The following is a 21803-nucleotide window of genomic DNA, read 5'->3' on the forward strand; positions in this document are numbered from 1 at the left end:
TTTTTTAGGTAATTTATCCCACCACTAAACCAACTTAGCAAGTTAAAAAAAACTTTAAAAAAAATACCCTCCTCTTTGTATAATAAAAACAATAAAAAATTTAAAGTGGCTCTTTCATCTTTAGTATCAAGAAAAAAAAGTCAAAGTATTAATGTCTTTTTTCTTGTCAATTTTATTAATATTAAAACAAATAGAAAGATTGGGAGGCGGAGGGAGAGAGGAAGATAGAGGTAGAAAGAGAGAGATAGCTCAATTCTTTTTTTAAAAAATACAAATAAGAAAGAATTAAATATTTTTATTATTTTAAAATTATTTTACTTTACTGTTTACCATCAGATTTCAATTATAATCCCAACAACTTTAAATTAATACAATAATGTTAGATTTTTCTTTATTATTTTCTTTACAATATCTAATTTTCTGTCTCCTTCTTTCCTATCTCTTTTTCCTTTCCTGCAATTAATAAATATGAAAAAAATTTTGAGAAAATCTTTTTATTTTTATATTTTGGACCTTTTAAAGTGGAAAAAAGAAGAATAATCATTCCAACTTTTTCTATTTTTAATTATATATATATATATAATGGTCAATATATTTAAAAATTTTTGACCATATTAATTAGATTAACGATGAAGTAAAATGCCTAAAAAATAATGTTAGGAGTTAAAGCGATTATATCACTATAATTTAAAAGAATAAAGTACTAATAACAATATAGTAATGCTATAGAATAAAAGGGTATTTTTGTCCAAAATTTCTTAACATATTGAGTTGAATTACTTATAGGGTGAAGTGACTAAAAGATAATGTTAATGGGTAAACTGATAGTAATGATATAGTTGAAGGGGATAAAGTGACAATAGCCCTAATTTTAGTGACAAGGTCTGTTGCTCTATGTTTTATTAGTGCTCAACTATATCCTCTATTAGAATATTATTTCTTAAGGCTTTTGGACAACATATATATCTTCAGTTCGATAATGGTAATGGTGATTATTAATGAGATTAGCATTTTAATAAAAAATATTATTTAATTTGTCTTCCATTCCCATTGACGGTTCTAAATGTATCAAACAAGAATATTTTGTAACGATTGTTATCGTTTTCACAATCCAAACACTTGAAAAGTAAAGATATAATCGAACCGAACTAATCGCTTGCAGCCAAGAACTCCACTCGCACTCGGCTTTGATCGAGTGCGAGTCAAGATCGAGTGCATCGATAGTATTTCGATCCGAATTCAAGTACTATTTTTTTAGGTTCAAAGGCTTGTTGAATCTTATCGAACACCGAGTAATTAATTAAAAATATATATTTAGTTATTACATTTTTACTCTTTTAGATTTGGGAGTTGTATAAATTACTAGAATATTGACTATAGCTTTAAAGTATTTATAGGTCATATAGTCATTTCACATGAAAAAGTAAGTTGATAGGTAAAAAACAAAATTGTGTATTTTTTAAATTGGACATGGATCTCGAGCTCAAGCACTTGACTCGAACTCTATTATATAATCGCAAGAAAATCGAGCATAATTGAGTCGATTTCGAGTTTTCGAACAATTCTTCAAACTCGAGTTTGAGCTCCATTTCTGTTGCTCGTTCGAGTTCGACCAGTGTCTCCCTAGTGTTGAGTTGAGGTTGAGTACCACCATACTCAAGTTCGATTTGACTCGATTGCATCCCAACCCGAAAAAAAAATGACTTAAACCCGTTCCAATTGAGGAGATTTGAGTTGCGTTTGATTAAACTGAGATATGAAAAATAAAGTCTGAATCCATTAAATTATTGAATTATTAAGTATTAAATCTAATACATTTGAGTGCATATCACATTCAGTGGATAAGTGAATAGTTTATCACTTATCTTTTAGAGTAAATTTTATCTAAAAAATTCAGTGTCATTTAATTAATTCAGATGTTTAATTTTGTATTATCAAACGCATCTGAACATATTAAGATCTGAATCCATTAAATTTAAATATTGAATTAGATTATCAAACACGGCCTTACACAGCAATTGCCGTTGCTACTCTGGAGTAGTTGCCAAACGGTTGGCTATGAAGAAATGTAAAACACAAATTTGTCATTTGATGTGTCCTTTATCCAAATATGAAATGGCCCTTTAACCACAAAAAAAAAAAAAAAAAAAGTTGCTATCACCAGACTACAGCTTAATATGTATTAAAAAAACTTGGCAAGTTAGCCCCATGGATTTCTCCAAGTATATGTTTCTCATTTTGGTAAGCCTAATCCCTTTTACTGTATACACTTGCCTAGCCTGTATCTACGCTTCTTCTCCATCAATCGATGAAAACTCCCTCGCCAATCGCCAACCCCAGCCCCCACCACCCGGTCCTTACCTATTCCCCACCCAGCCCAACCCAGCCACCCAAAAAAGTGCCCTTTTAGAAGAAAACGAAGTAAACAATTACCCAAAAAAAGAAAAAAAGATTTCACTACTAATATAATCGAGTAGGACTACCAATATGTTGACAAATCAAAGAGAACCCCCCGATCTGCCATGTCCAAATGGGCGACTACAAGTAGCATGGCATAGTAGAAGTAGTAGTAGTAGTAGCATGGACTAGAGTACGAGTACCCGTACTAGATGCGACTATTATTCCAAAAGCCAGCTCCCCAAATTTTGATCAGAAATCTCAAAACCCTCTCCAATTTACCCTTTTTCAACTCCAATTCTTTTTTTAAATCATCAGTATCGTCGCTGTCGTTGTCTGGTCCTGATTTCAGTAGGCGGAGAAGAATCAGCAGTAGTTGTCCGATGGCGACGGTGAGTACTCCAAAGCCGCCGCCGGCGACGACGGCGACAACGAAGATTGATGATGGGGTGGGCATAGCGAGCAAGTGCTGGATCAAGTACAGGAAAGAGTCCACGCTTTCTTTGTACTCTCCGTTCGTGGTGTCTTTGGCTTCTGGGAAGTTGAACGTCGAGGCTTTCCGCCATTACATTGCTCAGGATGTTTATTTTCTCAAGGCTTTTGCTCAAGCGTACGTCATCTTCTTTCTCTCTTTTATTCAAGTGTTGTATTTTCTCTTCCCCTCTTTCTTGATCTCTCTCTCTCTCTCTCTCTCTCTCTCTGTTTAAATTTTCATTTGTCGTATAATATCGGGGATATTTCTTTTCTGGTCGGTTTAAGTTCTGGTGGGTTTCTTTTATTCTAGTGAAATTTGATTTTCTTGTTTGATTTCTTCTTTTCTAGGAACCCCAGGGATAGGTAAGTGAGATAGGAGCAATTTGTTAGAGATTGTCGTATAAATATCGGGGTTATTTCTTCTTTATTCCTTGGAACAAACTGTTAAGAGATTTTACATGGCTTTGGAAGTGCTTTTAAAAATTTTAATTTATTATTGAGGCTTGTGTTCTTGAAGTGAGCGTGTGAGTGGTTATCAAGAACTGAAGGAAACGAGGTCTTTCTAACTTCTTGGAATAAATTAACAAATGATAGGTATGAATTGGCAGAGGAGTGTGCAGATGATGATGATGCGAAGATTGGGATCAATGAATTGAGGAAGAATGTGGTTCAAGAGCTCAAAATGCATAATTCATTCATCCAAGTAAGATTTTCGTAATTTATGCGTGTGCTGTTTACTTTTTCTTAATTTGGGGTATTACAGAAATGATTTGCTTGCATGCATTCAATTGTAGGGATAATGGCCCACTATGCATTGGGGTTTGAAACTATTAAGTTAAAACTATCAGATAGATGTACTCTTGCCAAATGCGTAGTTGTGTGCTATAATTTGTTTATGAGAGGCATTAGTTATGGCAATTATTTATCTTATGGGAGACATGGGTGCAAATGTTACATTGACTTGATGGAGGAGACCAATCCCTTTGCTGCATTTTATAGATATTTATCTTGCTGGATATAAATCTCTGTGTCTAATAGTAAGGTTTGAACTGCAGACAAAAGAACATTGAAGAAGCACATATATTGAAGGAAAATGTGCAGGATATGTCCCAAAGGACATGTTCAAATGCCAAGAAATGTGGCTTTGCAATATAATGTGATTATGTGGAGCCAAATTAGTATGTTTGATGCATCATATTGTGGTTTATGGCATTCAAGGGAATACCATGTTTAAGGAAAATGGGGATTCGAATTGCTAGAATCTAAAATGAATAACTGGTTGGACAAAAGTAAGGACGCTCTCAACTGGATCTATGTATCCACTTCTCATGAAGTTATTACTTATTTTGCCTTATTCTCACTCTTTGTGTGACTCAATTAACCTTTCAACAATGGAGTTGCAGTAAGCATCTCATAATGACATGACAAGATGATTCAATCATTGTGATATATACCTGAGACTTTGTCTTTGATTGATTAATTGTAGAGTTGACTAGTGTCAAACAAAGATGTTCCATAGTTACATTGGCTGCAACTCTTCTTGTCAATTGTCTTGCTCCTAGGATATGTTTCCCCAGAATTTGAAGATGATGCATTTTGAAATTACCGGAATTACTCGGACTTGTACGACCTTGACTTGATGTTAGCTAATTTTTTGGTGATGTGGATAATTATTTTGTTTAGCATGTTAGACCTTGACTTGATGTTTTTTTTTCTCAAAAAAATGAAATCACTTAATTTTTTCCTTGTGAAGGAAATTAACGTTTGGTATGTTGGCAAGTTTTATTTTTTAGTTTTTTCTTAGGTAGGCACTATCGATGTTTGTAGTCATGAATAGGTAATCACATGACATGTCAAGACACAACATTAAGTAGGTTGATTTAATGGTAGTGATTCTTATATATAACCAATTAATGACACAGTGTTCAGATTGCCACTCCTAAGTCACTTTTGGTACACAGATAGTCGCTAGCCAAGTCTAAATGAAATGAAATTTGGTGGTATATTTACAAACTCTGACTTACAGAGGAATTTTATGAGCCACGTACTACTTATAAGCCCCTCTTCTCCCCCATCCCTTTCTGCTTGTTAATTATTTGAGCATGAGATATAGTGCTTTTTTAGCTTCTATGTCCAACGGATAATATATCTTTGCATACATATATAACTATACTTCTTTGGAAGAGGATTAGCTTACTGTAAGGGTAATTTCCTGTCCAGCAAACGGGGCCTTACATTTTACCAATTTTAGTATGATCTCCATCCTTAGGTGAAGCTTTCACTTGGGTAAATGATAATTTCTGAAAACATTTATGGCATTTGTTCTTTTACCAATATATCATATTTCCTATGGTAGGATAAAGTTTAGACCATGAGGCACATAAGGCAAATTAGTAAGTTAAAGCAGGGAAAAATGTTTTAATACTCTCATTTCCCACTAGCCAAATGGTGAAAATTTTCTATTAATGTCTCCATTAAGTAAATGGGGCCTATAGTCATCAAGAGCATAGGTAACTTTGAAGACAGATGTTGAAGAATTCCTGACCAAGCCATGAAATTTAATGTTTATTGCATTATTCAGTAATTCGTGGTTGTAATATTTATCTTTGAGCCACTGTGGAGAGCCTCTCATTTGGCATGGCTGGGGCTGCTGCTTCCTGCATGTTCTCGCTTTCCTGGCCCTAAATATGGGGAGCATTGTTGTGCGAACAACTCTCTTTTCCCTGTTCACCAAGTAGAGGGGGTGCTTTTAAAGACGAAACCATATTTGTTTTCCCACCTCCGAATTATTGCAACTGAATTAGCTGGCATTGTTGAATGGCATGCAAAAAAAATGTCATGATTCCATCTGGGAAAAAACAGGTTACTTCAGAACTTGTCTTTTCCACTGCTGCACTTCCAATACTCCTCTATATGGTCTTGCTTTATTAATGCAAAAGATGCATGGCTTTGCATCATAACAATCTAATTTTTGTTTTTTTTTTTAATTCTCCATTTTCTACGAACTCAGCTAATCATTAAATGTTGAGTGTACCCAATACGATGTTAGGCAGAGAAATTGCTCTAAAAGTTCCATCTGCTAATTTTAGTTGCCCTCTTATATAAAAGGTGAGTAACCCTGTTTCTAAGGTTTATGCCTGTAAGAGCAATGCTATGTGTAGCTTCTCCGAGAAAAGAGAATCACACTTAAATGAATAAAGATATTCCCAGGATATTGTGGGAATATTCTGTGTTAAAATGGGTCTGATATGGTTACATGGAAAATTGACATAAATGTGGCTACATGGTTGATTAACTTTTACTGCCAAAGTAGCTAGATGCTTATGATATTTTGTAGATGTACATCTTCTGATTCAGCAATATGTGAATGTTGTTAATTGGTTGAACAATAGTTTTCATTGGGTTAAACAAATCAATTTTGTTTACATGACGTATAGGAATGGGAAACTGCTCCAGCCAAAGAAAGCACACTTAATCCTGCAACGTTGAAGTACACGGAGTTTTTGTTGGCCACAGCCTCGGGGAAGGTTGAAGGAGTAAAAGCCCCTGGTAAACTGGCAACTCCATTTGAGAAAACAAAAGTGGCAGCTTATACTTTAGGTGCTATGACCCCCTGCATGAGGCTTTATGCATTTCTGGGCAAGGAATTGCAGGCACTTCTTGATGAGAGTGAAAGTACTCATCCCTACAAGAAATGGATTGACAATTACTACTCTGATGGCTTCCAGGTTCATTTTCTTCTTGTCTCTTTGGTTTTTGTACTTTAATTGGTTTGCCTTACAGGCGGGTTTCACTTGTTTTTCTTTTGTTTAAAGTGCATTAATGTGTTCATCTGCACGCCCTATTATTATTTACACATTCTTTTTTTTTTTAATTTATGAATTCTATATTTTTTTTAAAACTTAGGCATCGGCTCTGCAAACTGAGGACTTACTGGATAAATTAAGCGTTTCGTTGACTGGTGAAGAGCTTGACATCATTGAAAAGCTGTATCATCAAGCAATGAAACTTGAGCTGGATTTTTTTCTGGCTCAGCCACTTGGGCAGAAAACTGTTGTTCCTCTGTCAAAACTACACAAAGAAACAAAAGATCAACTTATTATATTTTCTGACTTTGATTTGACCTGCACTGTGGTTGATTCATCTGCCATCTTAGCACAAATTGCTATCATAACAGCGCAAAAGTCTGATCAAAGTCAACTGGAAACTCAAATTGCTCGGATGTCGTCAGCTGATCTGAGGAGCAGATGGGGATTTCTGTCAAAGCAGTACACAGAAGAGTATGAACAGTGCATTGAGAGCATTTTGGTTTCAGATAAAGGTAACTATTCCATCATCTGTCTCCATTTATCTTTTGATTGTTTTGAGGTTTACTATGAACTGAATTATGTGAAGGGTGATGTGTATTAATGAAGCTTTCTCTTAACTTTCATTTTTACAGCTGATAAGTTTGATTATGAACGTTTACGCAATGCTCTGGAGCAACTTTCAGATTTTGAGAAAAGAGCAAATCTGAGGGTGATTGAGTCTGGGGTACTCAAGGGATTGAATCTTGAAGATATAAGACGTGCTGGGGAGCGTCTGATTCTCCAAGATGGTTGTATCAATTTCTTTAAGAGCATCACAGGGAATAAGAATTTGGATGTAAAGGTCCACATTCTTTCCTACTGTTGGTGTGCTGATCTTATTAGGTCTGCCTTCTCTGCAGGTATGTTCTTTAATTCCCAGAATTGCGATATGTGATGTTAGTGTTTGCATTTAGCTTATACTAGGTTGTGATAGATTTGTTATGCTTGGTTGCAAAGAGCTATCTTTTATTTATTTCTTACTCTACTGCTTCTGGATGAAACACGCTTTTGTCACCCAGCTATTACATGGTATCACAAGTGATGCCTTGTTATCAGTTGATTAGATGTCAACTTCTATTACTGGATTATGTTTTAGGTAAATGTAATAGCAGGATCATTTCAACTGCCTATTTTCACATGACTACCCCAGTTCTTGTAAAGGAAGACTGAAGATCTTATATATATCAGGATTTGATGCCTTGCTTGTGGGGTTCAAGGGCTTCCGGTCTTTGCAATTTGGTGACTTCCCATTTACTATTTTGACCAATGCGTTCCAAGAGTTGATCTTTTAAAGTGGTTATAGATACAAATTCCCTTGTAGGTTTGTATGAGATTGAGCATGAAGTGCCACAGATGGTTTTTTGCTGCTACCGCAATTTATATGGTCGATAAGTTGATGAAAATGTTTTTGGCATTAAATTTTGATAATAGAGAATTACAAAATGTGACTTAAATTTTATTTTGCAGTTTCAATCTTTTGCTTCCAAATGGCTTTCTAATAATGAAGTACTGGAACAATATTTAAATGTGTCAAAGGTGTTAGTTTAACTTGTTCTTGTCTCAGTTATGTGCTTGGAACTTGAAAACTGTATTCTTGTATATGGAATTCGACTATTAGCATCCTCGCCATATTGAGCAGAGCTTTTTGTGCTCTCCTGGAGCTCTAATCGTGTTCAGTTTTAAGAAAGCATTCCAATTATCTTTTAGAAAAAAAAAAACCTAGGGAAAAATCCCTGGATTAGGCTCAAGTAATTTCCTAAATGTGCTGTGTCATGTTTTCAATATACCATTGAAGTTTTGGAAGGCCAACTTATACACATTGCCTTGTTTATGTTTTCCATAGTCGTCTTATTCTGGCCCCGACTCTACTGTTGTTTGACCCTTTAATATTGGTAAAATGGTGCACCTGCAAATTACAGATAAATGGACCAGAAGGAACACTTGGTTGATCTGTTCTTTATTTTCAACATTAGCTAAATTCACTGTGTGCAAAGTTGGTTTTATCATTTCTTGCCTCTCATAAAGAATTATTTGTATGGAGGTAAGTCGGGAGCTTTAAGTATTTTACATTCTGCTTCTGTTTTATGTTCTGCAGGTGGCCTAAATGCCCTGAATGTGCATGCTAATGAATTTACTTACGAAAACTCATTATCAACGGGTGAAATTGTTAAGAAAGTGGAGTCTCCCATTGACAAACTTAAAGCGTTTAGTGATATCTTACAGAACTCCAGCAACAACAGAAGGAATCTGACTGTGTATATTGGAGATTCAGTGGGTGACTTGCTTTGTTTACTTGAAGCAGATGTTGGCATTGTACTTGGCTCAAGCACTAGTTTAAGGCGAGTAGGAAGTCATTTTGGTGTTACTTTTGTTCCGCTGTTTCCTGGCGTGGTTGAGAAACAGAAAGGATGTGTCGAGGGGAACTCAGCTGTATGGACGGGGCTTTCAGGCATTCTTTACACAGTCACAAGTTGGGCAGAGATTAGTGCCTTTATTCTTGGGCAGTAGAATCTTCTCTCCACTCGCATACTTTGTTATGTTAGGATATTGAAGAATGTTAATACAAAAATATAATGTGTTGATGGGTTGGTGGCTAGTTTTATTTGAGGCCACGGAATAGCTCTCTTGTTCCCTTGTGTTTTTTCTGCAGGGCCTTCTGTTACAGGATTGTAGATGTGATTCTTTTGGCTGATTGTTCCGAGTGAGTACTGCAATTATCGAGTTGTTTTTAGTCCTCTCCTCTTTCACCATGCATATTTCTTCTTTCAATGTGGCTGACTATTCTTCTATGATTACTTTGTACCTTTCAGATACGGAGAGCTCCTGATCAAATCATCATAAAGAGGCAGTTTTACCAATTATTAGTTGGAAGTGTAATATATTCACCCTGTTGGGGTTTACGCTGTTCAGTTTTTTGGATTGAATGGCAATTTGGAGAAAGACGTGACTGCTTGATTTTTTGCAGCATTCTCCATGAAAGGGAAAGATATTTGTTTGTGGTATCTGTAATGAGATTCTACACTGCTCTCCCTGTATCTCAAGTCAATTTCTGGAAAACTGTCATTCCTAAGTATTACCTTGCTCTATCATCCCTTTAATTTATTTAGAGTTGTGCACCTGGCTTGATATCAATATTATTATTGGCCTAATAAATTTGTTTGAAACAGTGTCTGAAAATCGGAATGGTCAGTAATAATTTGTCTATAATAATACTATAATTCAATACATGTTTTTGATTTAAGCCTGGCCATTTTGACAAAGGGTCCATTTTTACTAATTGAGCTAAATGCAATAACTTGGGTTTGATCAAAAGAAATATCTATAGATTTTTCGTTTTTGTCAACACGTCTGATAGTTTACCAGATGATTGATTGAGATGAATGAAATGTCAAACTTTTTAAGAATATGAATTGGGATACATTTCATATTAGTGGATAAGTTTTGTTCTCCGAAATCATTCATAAAAGGTAAAAGTATTTCAAGAATATCCTTTTTCAGAGCAGTTTTGCCTAATTTGCATAATGTTTGATGTGTATTTTTGTTAGCGGCCATCCACAACTAGGTTGGTAAATGTAGAACCTACGCCTGGAGAAAAGAAAACTCTTAAGAAAATGGCTTTCGAGAATCAGGTATGAGCTATATCTACCAGCGTGTTTCAATGGAATGAACACTCCAAAAGTACTTAAAAACATGAACACCGTACTTGGCTCCAGATTTATGTATAAGAGTGTATTAACATGGGTATTTGATGTTTTTCTTAAAATTAAAAAATTGCTACTTTTTCTGCAGTTTTTAACCAGGCGAACATGTTTGTATGTTGTTCATGCAAAGCATAGAGATACATATGGCGCGCGCATACACGCATACATACATATATATATATATATATATATATATATATATATATATATATATATATATATATGTGTGTGTGTGTGTGTGTGTATGAATTAATCCTTCGTATATTTATAATACATATATATATATATATTAACAGTTTAGATGGATGATGATTAATGTAAATTTAAACTTAAATTTAAATTTTAAATACTCCCTCCGTCCCATTGAAACTGTCATACTTTCCATTTTGATCTGTTCCAAAATGTTTGTCACATACTCAAAATGGAAAACAAAAATTCTCTTATTTCAATTTTTACCCTTCAAGATTCCCTCGTTCTTTACTTTTATTAGTGGGACCCCTTGATTTTCATTTGCTCTAAACTCAAGTTGCAAGACAGCCGTGAGATACACACAAGGTTTAAAGTGATGCGTGAGAAGCACTTTCTGTTGGCGGACTGCATTTCTTGTAAATAGCTTTGGCCCCACATGTCATTTTTGTCTTTTTGACCATTAATGACCACACATTCTAGTGGCAAAATCGAAAAACAAATCTGAAACTTAATACTGTGTATAAAAAGTTCAGCTCCCAAAGCACGATAAAGTTTTTAGGACAGAGGGAGTATATATATATATTGTCCATGTATATAACGTTATGATATAATAATGTCAATACATATAAGATTGACTATATATATATATATATATATATATATATATATATGTGTGTGTGTGGGCACGCGCGCGGAAGCTAGCTTGCTTACGTTTCACATTTTTTCATTGTTGAACAAGTGGATTTTACTCTTTGAAACATGTGTACTGTATAGGGATGTATTCTTTAGCGGTGCTTATCTTGACAAAAAAAAAAATTCAAATGATTTTCGTTCTTCACGAGCCAATAGTAACAATAGTACTACTAGCTTCTCCACCTTTAATGGTGGCATGAACGACAAGAGGCAATCATTCCAGACAACTTTGAAGATATGATGTGAACTTGTTGATATGACAGGACTGAAATACTGGCTGGGTTCCCTATGTACTTCTTTATTTGAAAATTCACATTTCTACCTAGTAGTACTTGCGTGGTCATAGGATAAACTTGACAAAATTTTATTCCATTTCTATACTTAATTAAAAAGTGTACAAAATCACAAGCAAAGACAATAGGAGGAGACATGATGAAGTATATTTTTGTCTCAAACTCAAAAAGAGAAATTTTATGACAATAGGGTCCGTAGTTTTCTTGCATGTACCATGGTTTCCTTGGAAGAATATAAATAACTTCTCTTCAATTCGATTAATGGTGGAAAAAGAAAATCCTTGAAATGTTAAAACTACGTACGTATGAAGTTGAAGGCCCCCCGAAGGAAAGAGGAGGCTAGCTACGCAACTAAAAGATTCAATTTTGATCACCTGATTTTGGATTATTTATCAGTTTTATGAGCAAGTCAGGCTAGAATAAATCTAGTTTTCTCATGGATAAAGCACTTAAGCAAGTACTTAATAGTCATAAAGTAACAACTTATGACTGCAAACCTGCAATACGCTAATAGTGATGTCATCATATGTGTGAATTTTGAAGCAAACACATGGTCAAGAAATTACTTTACTTGAGAGGAACAAACATGTGAATTAGATCGAGGTCTAAATTTGCTTTATAAATGGTCTTTAATTTGGTCCAAAAAATCATTAAGGGAAGTTTTTAGGGTGTTTAAAATTTGAGACGACAATTTGCAATCAAAACCTAAATATCAAAATTTTATGACGTGAAAGGATAAAAATGTGTTATCTAACAAAGTTTGAGAACAATTTAGGTTGACCATAGAGTCGGTGGCATCACCCAGTTTGATATTTTTCATTTTTAATGGTTACAACTAGGAGTGCAATTCAATCGAGTAGTTTGACTCGAGTTCACGAGTAGCTTGATCAACTACTTGACTCGAATTCGATCAATGTCGAGTTCGAGCTACTCGATTGAGGATTCGAATCAAACTCGAGTATATATATCATATATTCGAGAGTTTGTCGAGTTTTATAGAGTATTCGGTATAATATTTAATTAATATATTATAAATAATTAAATTACCTTTTTAGGTTGATTATTTACGATCCTAATCATTTTTCGAGTTTGCCAACTTCTCAAGCTTTTTTGAATCGAGTTCGAGTTTGTCTAGTATTACGTCGAGTCGAGTTGAATGTTTGTTCAAACAACTTGTTCGACTTCAAGCTTGAATTCGAGTATTGTTACTAGGCATCAAGTTCGAGCTCAAATATGACGATACTCGAGCTCAATTCGACTCGATATTACCCCTTGTTACAACTTTTATTTTTCTAATTTTTTGTCGGCTCGTTTTTTCATACAGGGCTTGGGATGAAAACTACGACATTGTGCATAATTTTGTCATGAAAGCTCCAATTCCATCCTTTTCTTTTTTAGAATCAGATGAAAATCTTTTGTGTCTATTGTAGTCTCAATTATATAACTAGTGGCCAAAAGAAGTTCCTGAACGTAAAGTATGTTATACACAGCATAAAGTCGTAAAGTGGTGCAAATCCTAAACGTAATACACACAACAATCTTTCTGTCGGCAAGTCTGTTTTTCGTGGAAGGGTAGGGGAGTTGCAAATTATTACATCTCAATTGCTCGTTCTGGGTCGTGAAGATAAAGGGGCGTGGTGGAACGTTTGTTATTTCATGATTATCAAAAGTATAAACATTGTTGGATTAGCACTGAATTTACCCTAATCACCTAAATGGTCAAGTTGACTTCATTTGACTCGTTATATATTTTTGCTTGCCAACCTGTCTAAGACAGCTTTTCTACATCATCTCCTTGCGATGAAGCAATTATTAATGCTACAAATGTTTGATCTTCCCCACTTCTGTCTTATTTATGAAGTTTCTAAGCTGCTATGAGCCCCCAAAAAAAAAAAAAAAAGAGTGAAGTTTCTTGGTTGCTATGACCCCGTCTGGTAAGTGAGTTTTTTGAGTGTTTGTCTAAAACTTTACTGTGTAATTTATTGTAGAAGTTTTAAAAAAAAATTTTGAATCCTTCATCAGAAATGTGAGATGGAAACAATTCAGTTTTTAGTACATTTTGTTGTTTTATCCATTGCACAACAGCTCTTGCTTGTCTAATTGAATTTCAAAGAATTTAAGGGTGCAAAAGATGGCATTATAATTTGTCCAAGAGAAATCCGTTTGATGCATGAAAATAGAAAAACAAAAACAAAAAAATTCAGAGGCTCAAGCCTTTGCATAGGCAACTGATCAAAGCGTCCATTTCTCAATTTTATACTTGATGAAAATTAGAATAGCAACTCATGCTTTTCTTCGGATTGAAATACAATCCATCCAACCTTAAAATGCTCTGATGTTTTATTAACCAGATTGAATACATGTTGCGTCTGAAAAAAGAAAAAGAAGATGAAACACAAGGCATGCATCTGCTGGTTGACATGTACATTCCGACCAAACCGGCCCATATTACCAATCATTAATCATTTAACACTGCCAACCATTTTGTCACGACTAACTAGAAGCTATAAAATATCTAATTATGATATAGAAATGGAGAGCTAATTATTATGCCGTTGGTTTTTGGGCACCCCTAGGACTGCAAACGAGCCGAGTCGAGTCGAGTTTTGAGCTAATCGAGTCGAGTCTTAGCTAAATTTTATCAAACTCGAGTTCGAGCTCGAGCTTGACGAGCTAGCAATTTTCGAGCTCGAGCTCAAAAAAAATAAAAAAAATTTTTATTTTTAAAAAAATTAAATAAAATAATATTTTTTTCTGAATAAATAATAAAATATTAAGGATATATCCGTAATTTCACTATGAAAATAAAAAATAAAAAATATATATATATAATATACGTAATTTTATTATTAAATAAAAATAAAAATAAAAATAAAAAATATATATATATATATATATATATTCAAGCTCGCGAGCCTAACGAGCTTAATATTCTGAGCTCGAGTTCGAGCTCGAGTTTGACTCGAGCTGGCTCGAGCTCGACTCGAGCTCGATTAATATCGAGCTCGACTCGAGCTTGACTCGAGCCGCCCGCGAGCGGCTCGATTCGTTTGCAGCCCTAGGCACCCCCAAGAAAACAAAACAAAAAAAAAAAAAAAACAGAGCTTAGTGAGTATATTTTCAAATGGTTGTCCTCACTAAAAACAAATACCGCGTCGCAAAAAAAACTAAGTAGTGTATGTCTTAGTCTCACCATATGGTATCTATTGCTTTGTTTGTCTCTATTGACCTTTAAATTTGGATCAGCCACCTCATTAATTTGTAATTGCAGCTAAGCAAAGTTGTTTCCTACTTTTCCACTGAAAATTTTCTACAGTTCAGACATAGACTTCCACTTTAGTAGCTCCATTCCATGAGCGACACCCAACCCTCCTCCCCCCCCCCCCCCCCCCCCCATCTTCTTCCCCACCAAAAGCCCTCCCCCGCCCCCACACCCCATGCCCAAAAAAAAAAAAAGCAAAAAAAATTGCATGGCTTTCCTAAGACTCCAACTTCAATTAAAAAGTTAGTTCTAGAATTATACAAATTCTTTTTACGGAGACGATAAATCTATTCTATTCTATATTAGAAGGAGGAGATGAACCTGAAAATATTTAAGGGTAATTCAGAGAAGATTGAACTACCACTGAATCAGACGGGTGCACTACGCACTGATATAAATTTTTTAAATAAAATCACTTAATATGACAATGAATGAGAGGCAAGAATTTCTCCCGCCCATCAAATTTTAATGCTTTTGATGGTAGCCACCAAGCCGTAGGCTGGCTGGTGGATAGTTCTAGAACTATAAGATACTCATCTTTGTAGTAGAGATGAAACAAAGACTAGTTTGTAGGCCATAATTACTTAGGTGTCTTCTTCAATATTCTGCTATTTTAATTACCCCTTGTAGCTTCCGTCCATCACACCATGAAGCAACTAAGAAAAATCCATTCCCTACCCGCAAAACTCTATGTAATATATACATATATAATCCGACATCTACAAAACTCTTAAACATTTCCTCCCCTTTCTTCCTCTTCTTCTTGGTCTCATAGTATTCTCCAACTTCATAGCTGTTCTCATGTCAATCATGCAGCCTCAAAACCAGCAGCTAATGGCAGAGTATATGAGATCAAGAATTCAAAGAAATCATGAGTTATTTATGCATGAAGATGAAGAAGGGCTGAGAGTTTCTCCACAAAATACATCAAATATGCTAGTGGAAAAAGCAAGGGCGCCCCCCACAGGGTAAATGGAACTAGTATGAGTTCTAGGCAAGTCTGATTCTTGGCTTTTCAAATTTTCTCTCTGACTGTACGGCTCATGACCAATGGTTTCCTTTCTCCAAGCTTGCTGTTTTTTTTTTTTTTGCTTTTTTTTGGGTGTGTTTTGCCTGGAAACTTTTAGTTGTTCATCATCAACGCAATAAATCAGAGATGGGTTTTGGCTTCAAATCTCATGAACCTTACATAGTAGGTAAGTCCAGAAATATCAAGGTTGCTCCGGCCACCGCCGCCTCCCGCCGCCAGTTGTGTTCTCCTTCGACAACCACCATTGTAGGACTCATGATCATGGGTTGAATTTCATCTTTTTCTGCAACTGAGAAGATGTTATGTTCAATGAACTTTTTCATTTTTTGTAACAGTTTAAGGCATGAATCTTTGTGAAACTAGAAATCGTGTTGTTGACAAATTGGCAAATTTTATTTACATTTGCTGTTGACTACGAGTCTGAAGCTGATTCACGGCCTGAAATGGACATCCAACTCCGTGAAGAGCTTGAAGATACTAGCAGCCATGTTTCTGACCTTTTCTTTTTCCCCCCCTCAAATGGTACTTTAGCTTTAAAATGTTTGAGATGAAAATGATATTTACATTGGAACTACATAAACCTTATCTACATTAACTAGTTGAAAAAATTTAAAGTTTTGAAAAATATGGTGCATATGTAGAAGCACTTTTCCAAGATTTTAGGAAAATTAATTAGCGAATTGTCAGGAGCAAAGCAGCAGAACATAATAATAATAATTATTATTATTTTCTCTAAAATCTTTATCTGGAAAACTTGAAGCTTATTGGCTGTTACTGTTGTACTATTAAACCTAGGTTTGCTTTGCATTTAATTGGTTCTGGATGGATATGAGCTAAATCGACCAATGACAGATTAACAGCAAGCAATCATTATCCTTTTCTTTTGCGGCTTTTGCTCATGCTTCGGCACCTGGAAAGTGAAACCCTTGTTTGGTTTGGATTGTGATTTTTCATAGAAAATTTTTTATATTTTTTTAAACAAATATTTTAATTATAATTTTAACTTTTATTAATCAAATCATTACAGCAAATTTTTTTTTTTAGAAAAAAAAAAAAGCAATCCAAACAAGAAATCTATAGGATTTATCTAAACCGTGGAATGACAAGCAGACAAAAAGTCAAAATCAGGCACACCTGGCATTCTGCTAATTACTGGAAAATAAAAAAGTCAATCCTACAAAAGGAAAATAAATAAAATGGGTATATTAATTGGTAGCAGTAAAATACGCAATGTAGGGTATTAGTGCTTCAATTATTCATAATTACTACAGTAAATAATTGGAATACATAAAAAAAAAACTAGATAAATTGTTGTGTTTAGCTGTCAGATTCTAATTATCAACTATAATACTCCTAAAAGCATTGATTAAAAATTAAAATAATTGATTGACAACTAAACTCTGTCCTCTTTTTTTTTTTTTTTTTTTTTTTAAGAAATTGTTAGTCAGGCATGAAAGAGATTGGCGAATGGACAAGTTGAAGAATTCTTGCCTGAAATGAAAAGATAATCAACGCTGGACACTCATGAAAGCTACATCTAATAAAATGATAAACACTTGGCCAATATTTAACTTACTTAAGTTAAACCATAAAGTAGGGTGACTTTGCCTCGAATCCAAGGCTCAAAAGAGTTTTACACATGCCCTATTTCATGTTACATATTGGTAGAATATTGAAATTTACAAGCAGTTTGAACAAGGAAATATTTACTGCAATTAAAAAAAAATAAAAAAAGAAGAGTGCTTGAGTTGAGGGTCCTTAATTATCTTAATTTTGATGTCTAATTTACAATTATCGTCTTAATGCTAGGAATTCTGTCCAATTCGGCTAATCTTTTGGAGAGGGATCAATCCAAAAACCCTCATCAAAAGTCAAAACAGGGCTCCTTAGCATGCATTGTTCAGAATCTTTTCCAATGCTTCTGTATTTTTCATGTAGAAAAAGGCCAATTGAGAAAGAGAGGTTGGTACTGCAACTTTTCTTGTTGCTTTCTTCTTCCTAGCTACTTTACGTGAAGTTTTAGTTGTCATTGGCCATTGTTTGGGATAAGGATGATGAATCCTTAGGTGTCCTTTTTGCTTCCTGGGCCAATAATTAATCTATGCAAGTTAGTTGGTTGCAATTAGTGGAAAGAGACAACTAACCAAAATATAAAGCAGCATATTATGAAATTAACAAAAAAAAAAAAGAATGAATCTTAGTCGATCAATTGAGTTTTTTTTTTTTTTTTTTCTATTGGTTTGTGAGTCATCAACGACTCATGTTTGTTCAAGCGACAGTACACAAATTGATAAATAAACCCTAGTGGAATTTGGTCAGCCAATTTTCTTTGCAAAAAGAAAGGTTCTAGGATGGACGACGTGACATGTTTCCTAAGCCAATTTTCTCTGTATACTAGATTTATTACAGGGTTTAATCACTCTCATATATTGCCTGGCCTTCAGAATTGTTTGAAAAAGAAACCCTCTGATGATATTAATTATAGTAGTAGTTTTCTTTTTTTAAAGAAAAATATATTAAAAAAAAAGAATTTAAACAACAAAAACGGACTACATATTTCATAATTGTGAATCGTGATACTAAAATTGAGGTAAAAGTGTACAAGTTAAGGGGCATGAATTGAGTTGGAAAAGTAATACTAAGAAAGCTTTTCTTAGTGGATGCCTTCCTGTAAAAGTCACCTCAAAAACTCTAGAGTCAAACATCTTTTTTGTCTTAACCTCCGTTATTAATTAACAGTCGGTCAAAACAATTGCAGTTGGGAGTGGATCAGGATTCATGGTATCAAGTTAATTATTTGCTTAATGATAAAGGATATGGATGCCGAGATCTTACATGTAAAAGTACTGGTGCTTACCCTGGGGTAAGTGCATTTCCTATTCCTATTGTTGAATTTTCTTACCAGGAAAAGGACGATTCTTGGTCTAATTCTTGGATGTATACTTGTCATTCAACACTAGTACACTATTTTATGTGAGGACGGAGATTAGTGCATCCACCTTAGAAACTTTATCAGGTGAATTAACTAACGTAAAAAGGACAATAATGCCTTTTAAGGAAGATATTACTGTAAGTTCTGTAAATTGAGGGATGAAGATGTTGGCCCTCTTCACACTAATTTTTGCGCATATAGGTGGATTTAGGAGTTTGCTTTGCACAAGTACGTTGAAGTTAAAAGACAGATGAATGGGTTTTTTGCTCTTTTTTCTTTTTTCTTTTGAACAAGACAGACGAATAAGGGTGTATTCGAATCGAGTTGAGTTCGAGCAGTGCACTAATCGAACAATAACTGAACTTGAGCTCATCGAACTTTTAGAAGTCGAGCTCGAACTTGACTTTAGGAGCTCGAGTTTAATTAAATCTAATCGAGTCAAATCAAATTCAATCGAGTCTATTCGAGTGTAATCGAACCTATTTGAGTCTAATCAAGGTCACGTAATAAAAATTAATATTTTATATATAATTTTAAATAAAGGATAATATTGACATTTCACAATAATAAATATAAAAAATTAAAAAATATATACTATGAAAAGCTCGATTAGGCTCATTGAGCACTTGAGTACAAAATATTTGACTTCGAACTCGACTTGTGAGCTCAAATGAATAGCTTGAACTCGAACTCAAGTTCGATCAAAACAAGATTGAATCGAACTATTGACTGAGTGGCTCGCGAGTTCAAGTCGAATTATTTGATTTAGAATCACTCCTACAAACAAAATGTTTGTAGTGAATGTTTCTAAAACTTGGTGGAGCAGTTTTGATTTACTGGTTAAAGTTAAAATATCAATAATTAGAAGTTTTGAGTTCAAATTCCTCTTTCTTCTATCTTGCATTTTTTTTTTTTTGAAAAAAAATGTCTCTAAACTTTTAAAATCTTTCAAGACCTTTCTCTCTCTCTCTCTCTCTCTCTTTGTTTTTTTTTTTTTTTTTGATAAGTGAGAAGATTTTGAAATTCAAGATTTCCTATTTACAATTCCGATCACTTTACCGTTCAACTCAACCCCTCCTCGAGGCAAGACATTAAAACACTTTCAGATTGGAAAACGGATCGTGGTTTCAATGCAGTACTTCTCAGCCCATTACAGCAAAACACAATTTGATAGTATTCCAGTCCAAACTCACAATGGTATTTACTCAGCCCCAATGCCATTTTCCATTGGACAAGGGCCATCTGTGCAAGAACACGTAAAAAGTGGTTAATAGTCGAGTGTTTTCCCACTTATCTAATGGGTGCAAGTGCTAGCGATAGCAAAACAAAGTAAATTTTGGCTTAGGCCTCCAACTGACCAAAAACAAAGAATTTCCCTTAAGTAAATATCAACTCAGATATCAAATTCGTTAGTAATTTATGGGAATAAGTTCATAAGCTAACTTTCTTGAAGCTATATAAGCTTTCATCTATCTCCAAACGATCAACAACCAAATTACTAGTTTACGGAGTTTTTCATTAACGTTACTCTTACATTCTCAAGTGCCATGACATGTTAAAAATATAATTTTTTTTTGTACATTATCCACTACAAAATTGACATTATCGGTAGTATACAAAGCACCAAATGTAGGTTATTCTAGTGATGTATCAAGTTCATGGCCATTTGTCGCCATTCGTCGAAAAGGCCTTGGTCTGATGATTAAGTGAAGGTCCAAAAATAAAAAATTTTAGGTTAAAATTTTCCTTCTCCCTTTTCGTTTATTAAATCCCCTGCTAGAAAAAAGAAAGTAAAAAAAAAAAGTCATGGCCAACTTTTCCACAGTGAGGGTAGTAATGGGTCGGTTTGGTTACCTAATGTGATTCAACTCCCATGCACCAATATTAAAGTCTGCACTCTGCACGCCTCAAATATCAGGCTGCTAATTGCTAAAGCAAGCCATGGACAGTTGGACACTTCCAACTGGGAAAGAACCAACATTCAAGAATCCCATCGAACATACAAAAAGTGAAAAGATAGGGACCGGAATAATGTGGAAAAATGTATTAAAAAGACCCCGGCGAAAAAAAGAAAAATAACACCTTGATTCTTTGATTTGCTAAGTCACTTGGAAGAATAACTTATTTGCTTCAAATAAGATTATCATGTGCTCCAATGTGGTTTAGGGGTTGAAATTTGAACTTCAAATCATTCACTAGTAAGTCTTGCATCTGAACCCAAAATTTTTCAGTCTTGTAGGATATTTTCTCCCTCCAATTATTGTTCATTGGCTCATTGTCTCGAAGGATGAAACATCCATAGTGGTTATATGCAAATTCATGTGGATTGTGGGGCATCGGTTAACATGCACCGCTAGGATTCTGGAAGAGTTGCATCGTAGGATAAGATACTTAGAGATGCTGAAGGCAGGTTGGAATGGCAATTTTCTGGGGTCTCCCTTCCAATAATGGGGTGTTGGCTGGTTACTGATGGCTGGCTAGAGAGGATCTTCGCCAAGGGAAGCTGCACCTTAAGGCCCCTCACATGGGGCTCCAGGTCCCTCCAGCTTTTTGAGGCTCCATGATTGACTTATCATAGCACACATATCAATTCTCTTGAAAGAAAAAAGAAAAAAAGAAAGAAAGATGCAAGCTCATAATTTATCAATCATCACTGATTAGATAATTGAACTTGCCCTGTTGGCTGCATGTGGCTTACAAAGTAAGAGCAGAATTTGTTAATGTGGAGGAATGGTGGTGTTTGGTAAATACAGACTAATGATTGATTGCATTGTGTGTTTGTGTGTTTTGTGGAGAAAGCTCCTAGTTGTCATATTTTTTAGGAACCAATATTCGATCCCTTAACATGTGGAGATTCTCTAATATCCCATTTAATTGATTTTATCAGCCTTTCAATATTGCATACAATTATACCAATGAAGGAGATCTAATAATAGAATGAAGTAGCTTGGAAGATGGTCAAGGATTTCTTGGATACATATTGA

The 21803-nt window shown here is 34.7% G+C and overlaps 1 protein-coding gene across 1 annotated transcript; it reads left to right on the top strand.

Moving 5' to 3' along the window:
• The first annotated feature begins 2278 nt into the window (after positions 1-2278).
• On the top strand, positions 2279-9776 carry LOC140014280 (bifunctional TH2 protein, mitochondrial-like). The gene is made up of 7 exons (XM_072064828.1): positions 2279-3007; positions 3466-3574; positions 6309-6599; positions 6778-7192; positions 7313-7579; positions 8815-9420; positions 9530-9776. The coding sequence occupies exons 1-6, from the start codon at positions 2610-2612 to the stop codon at positions 9225-9227; spliced, it is 1893 nt and encodes a 630-aa protein (XP_071920929.1). The 5' UTR covers positions 2279-2609; the 3' UTR covers positions 9228-9420; positions 9530-9776.
• Positions 9777-21803: the final 12027 nt, after the last annotated feature.

The sequence above is a fragment of the Coffea arabica genome, chromosome 9c, assembly GCF_036785885.1.
Source record: "Coffea arabica cultivar ET-39 chromosome 9c, Coffea Arabica ET-39 HiFi, whole genome shotgun sequence".
NCBI classification, from domain to species: Eukaryota; Viridiplantae; Streptophyta; class Magnoliopsida; order Gentianales; family Rubiaceae; genus Coffea; species Coffea arabica.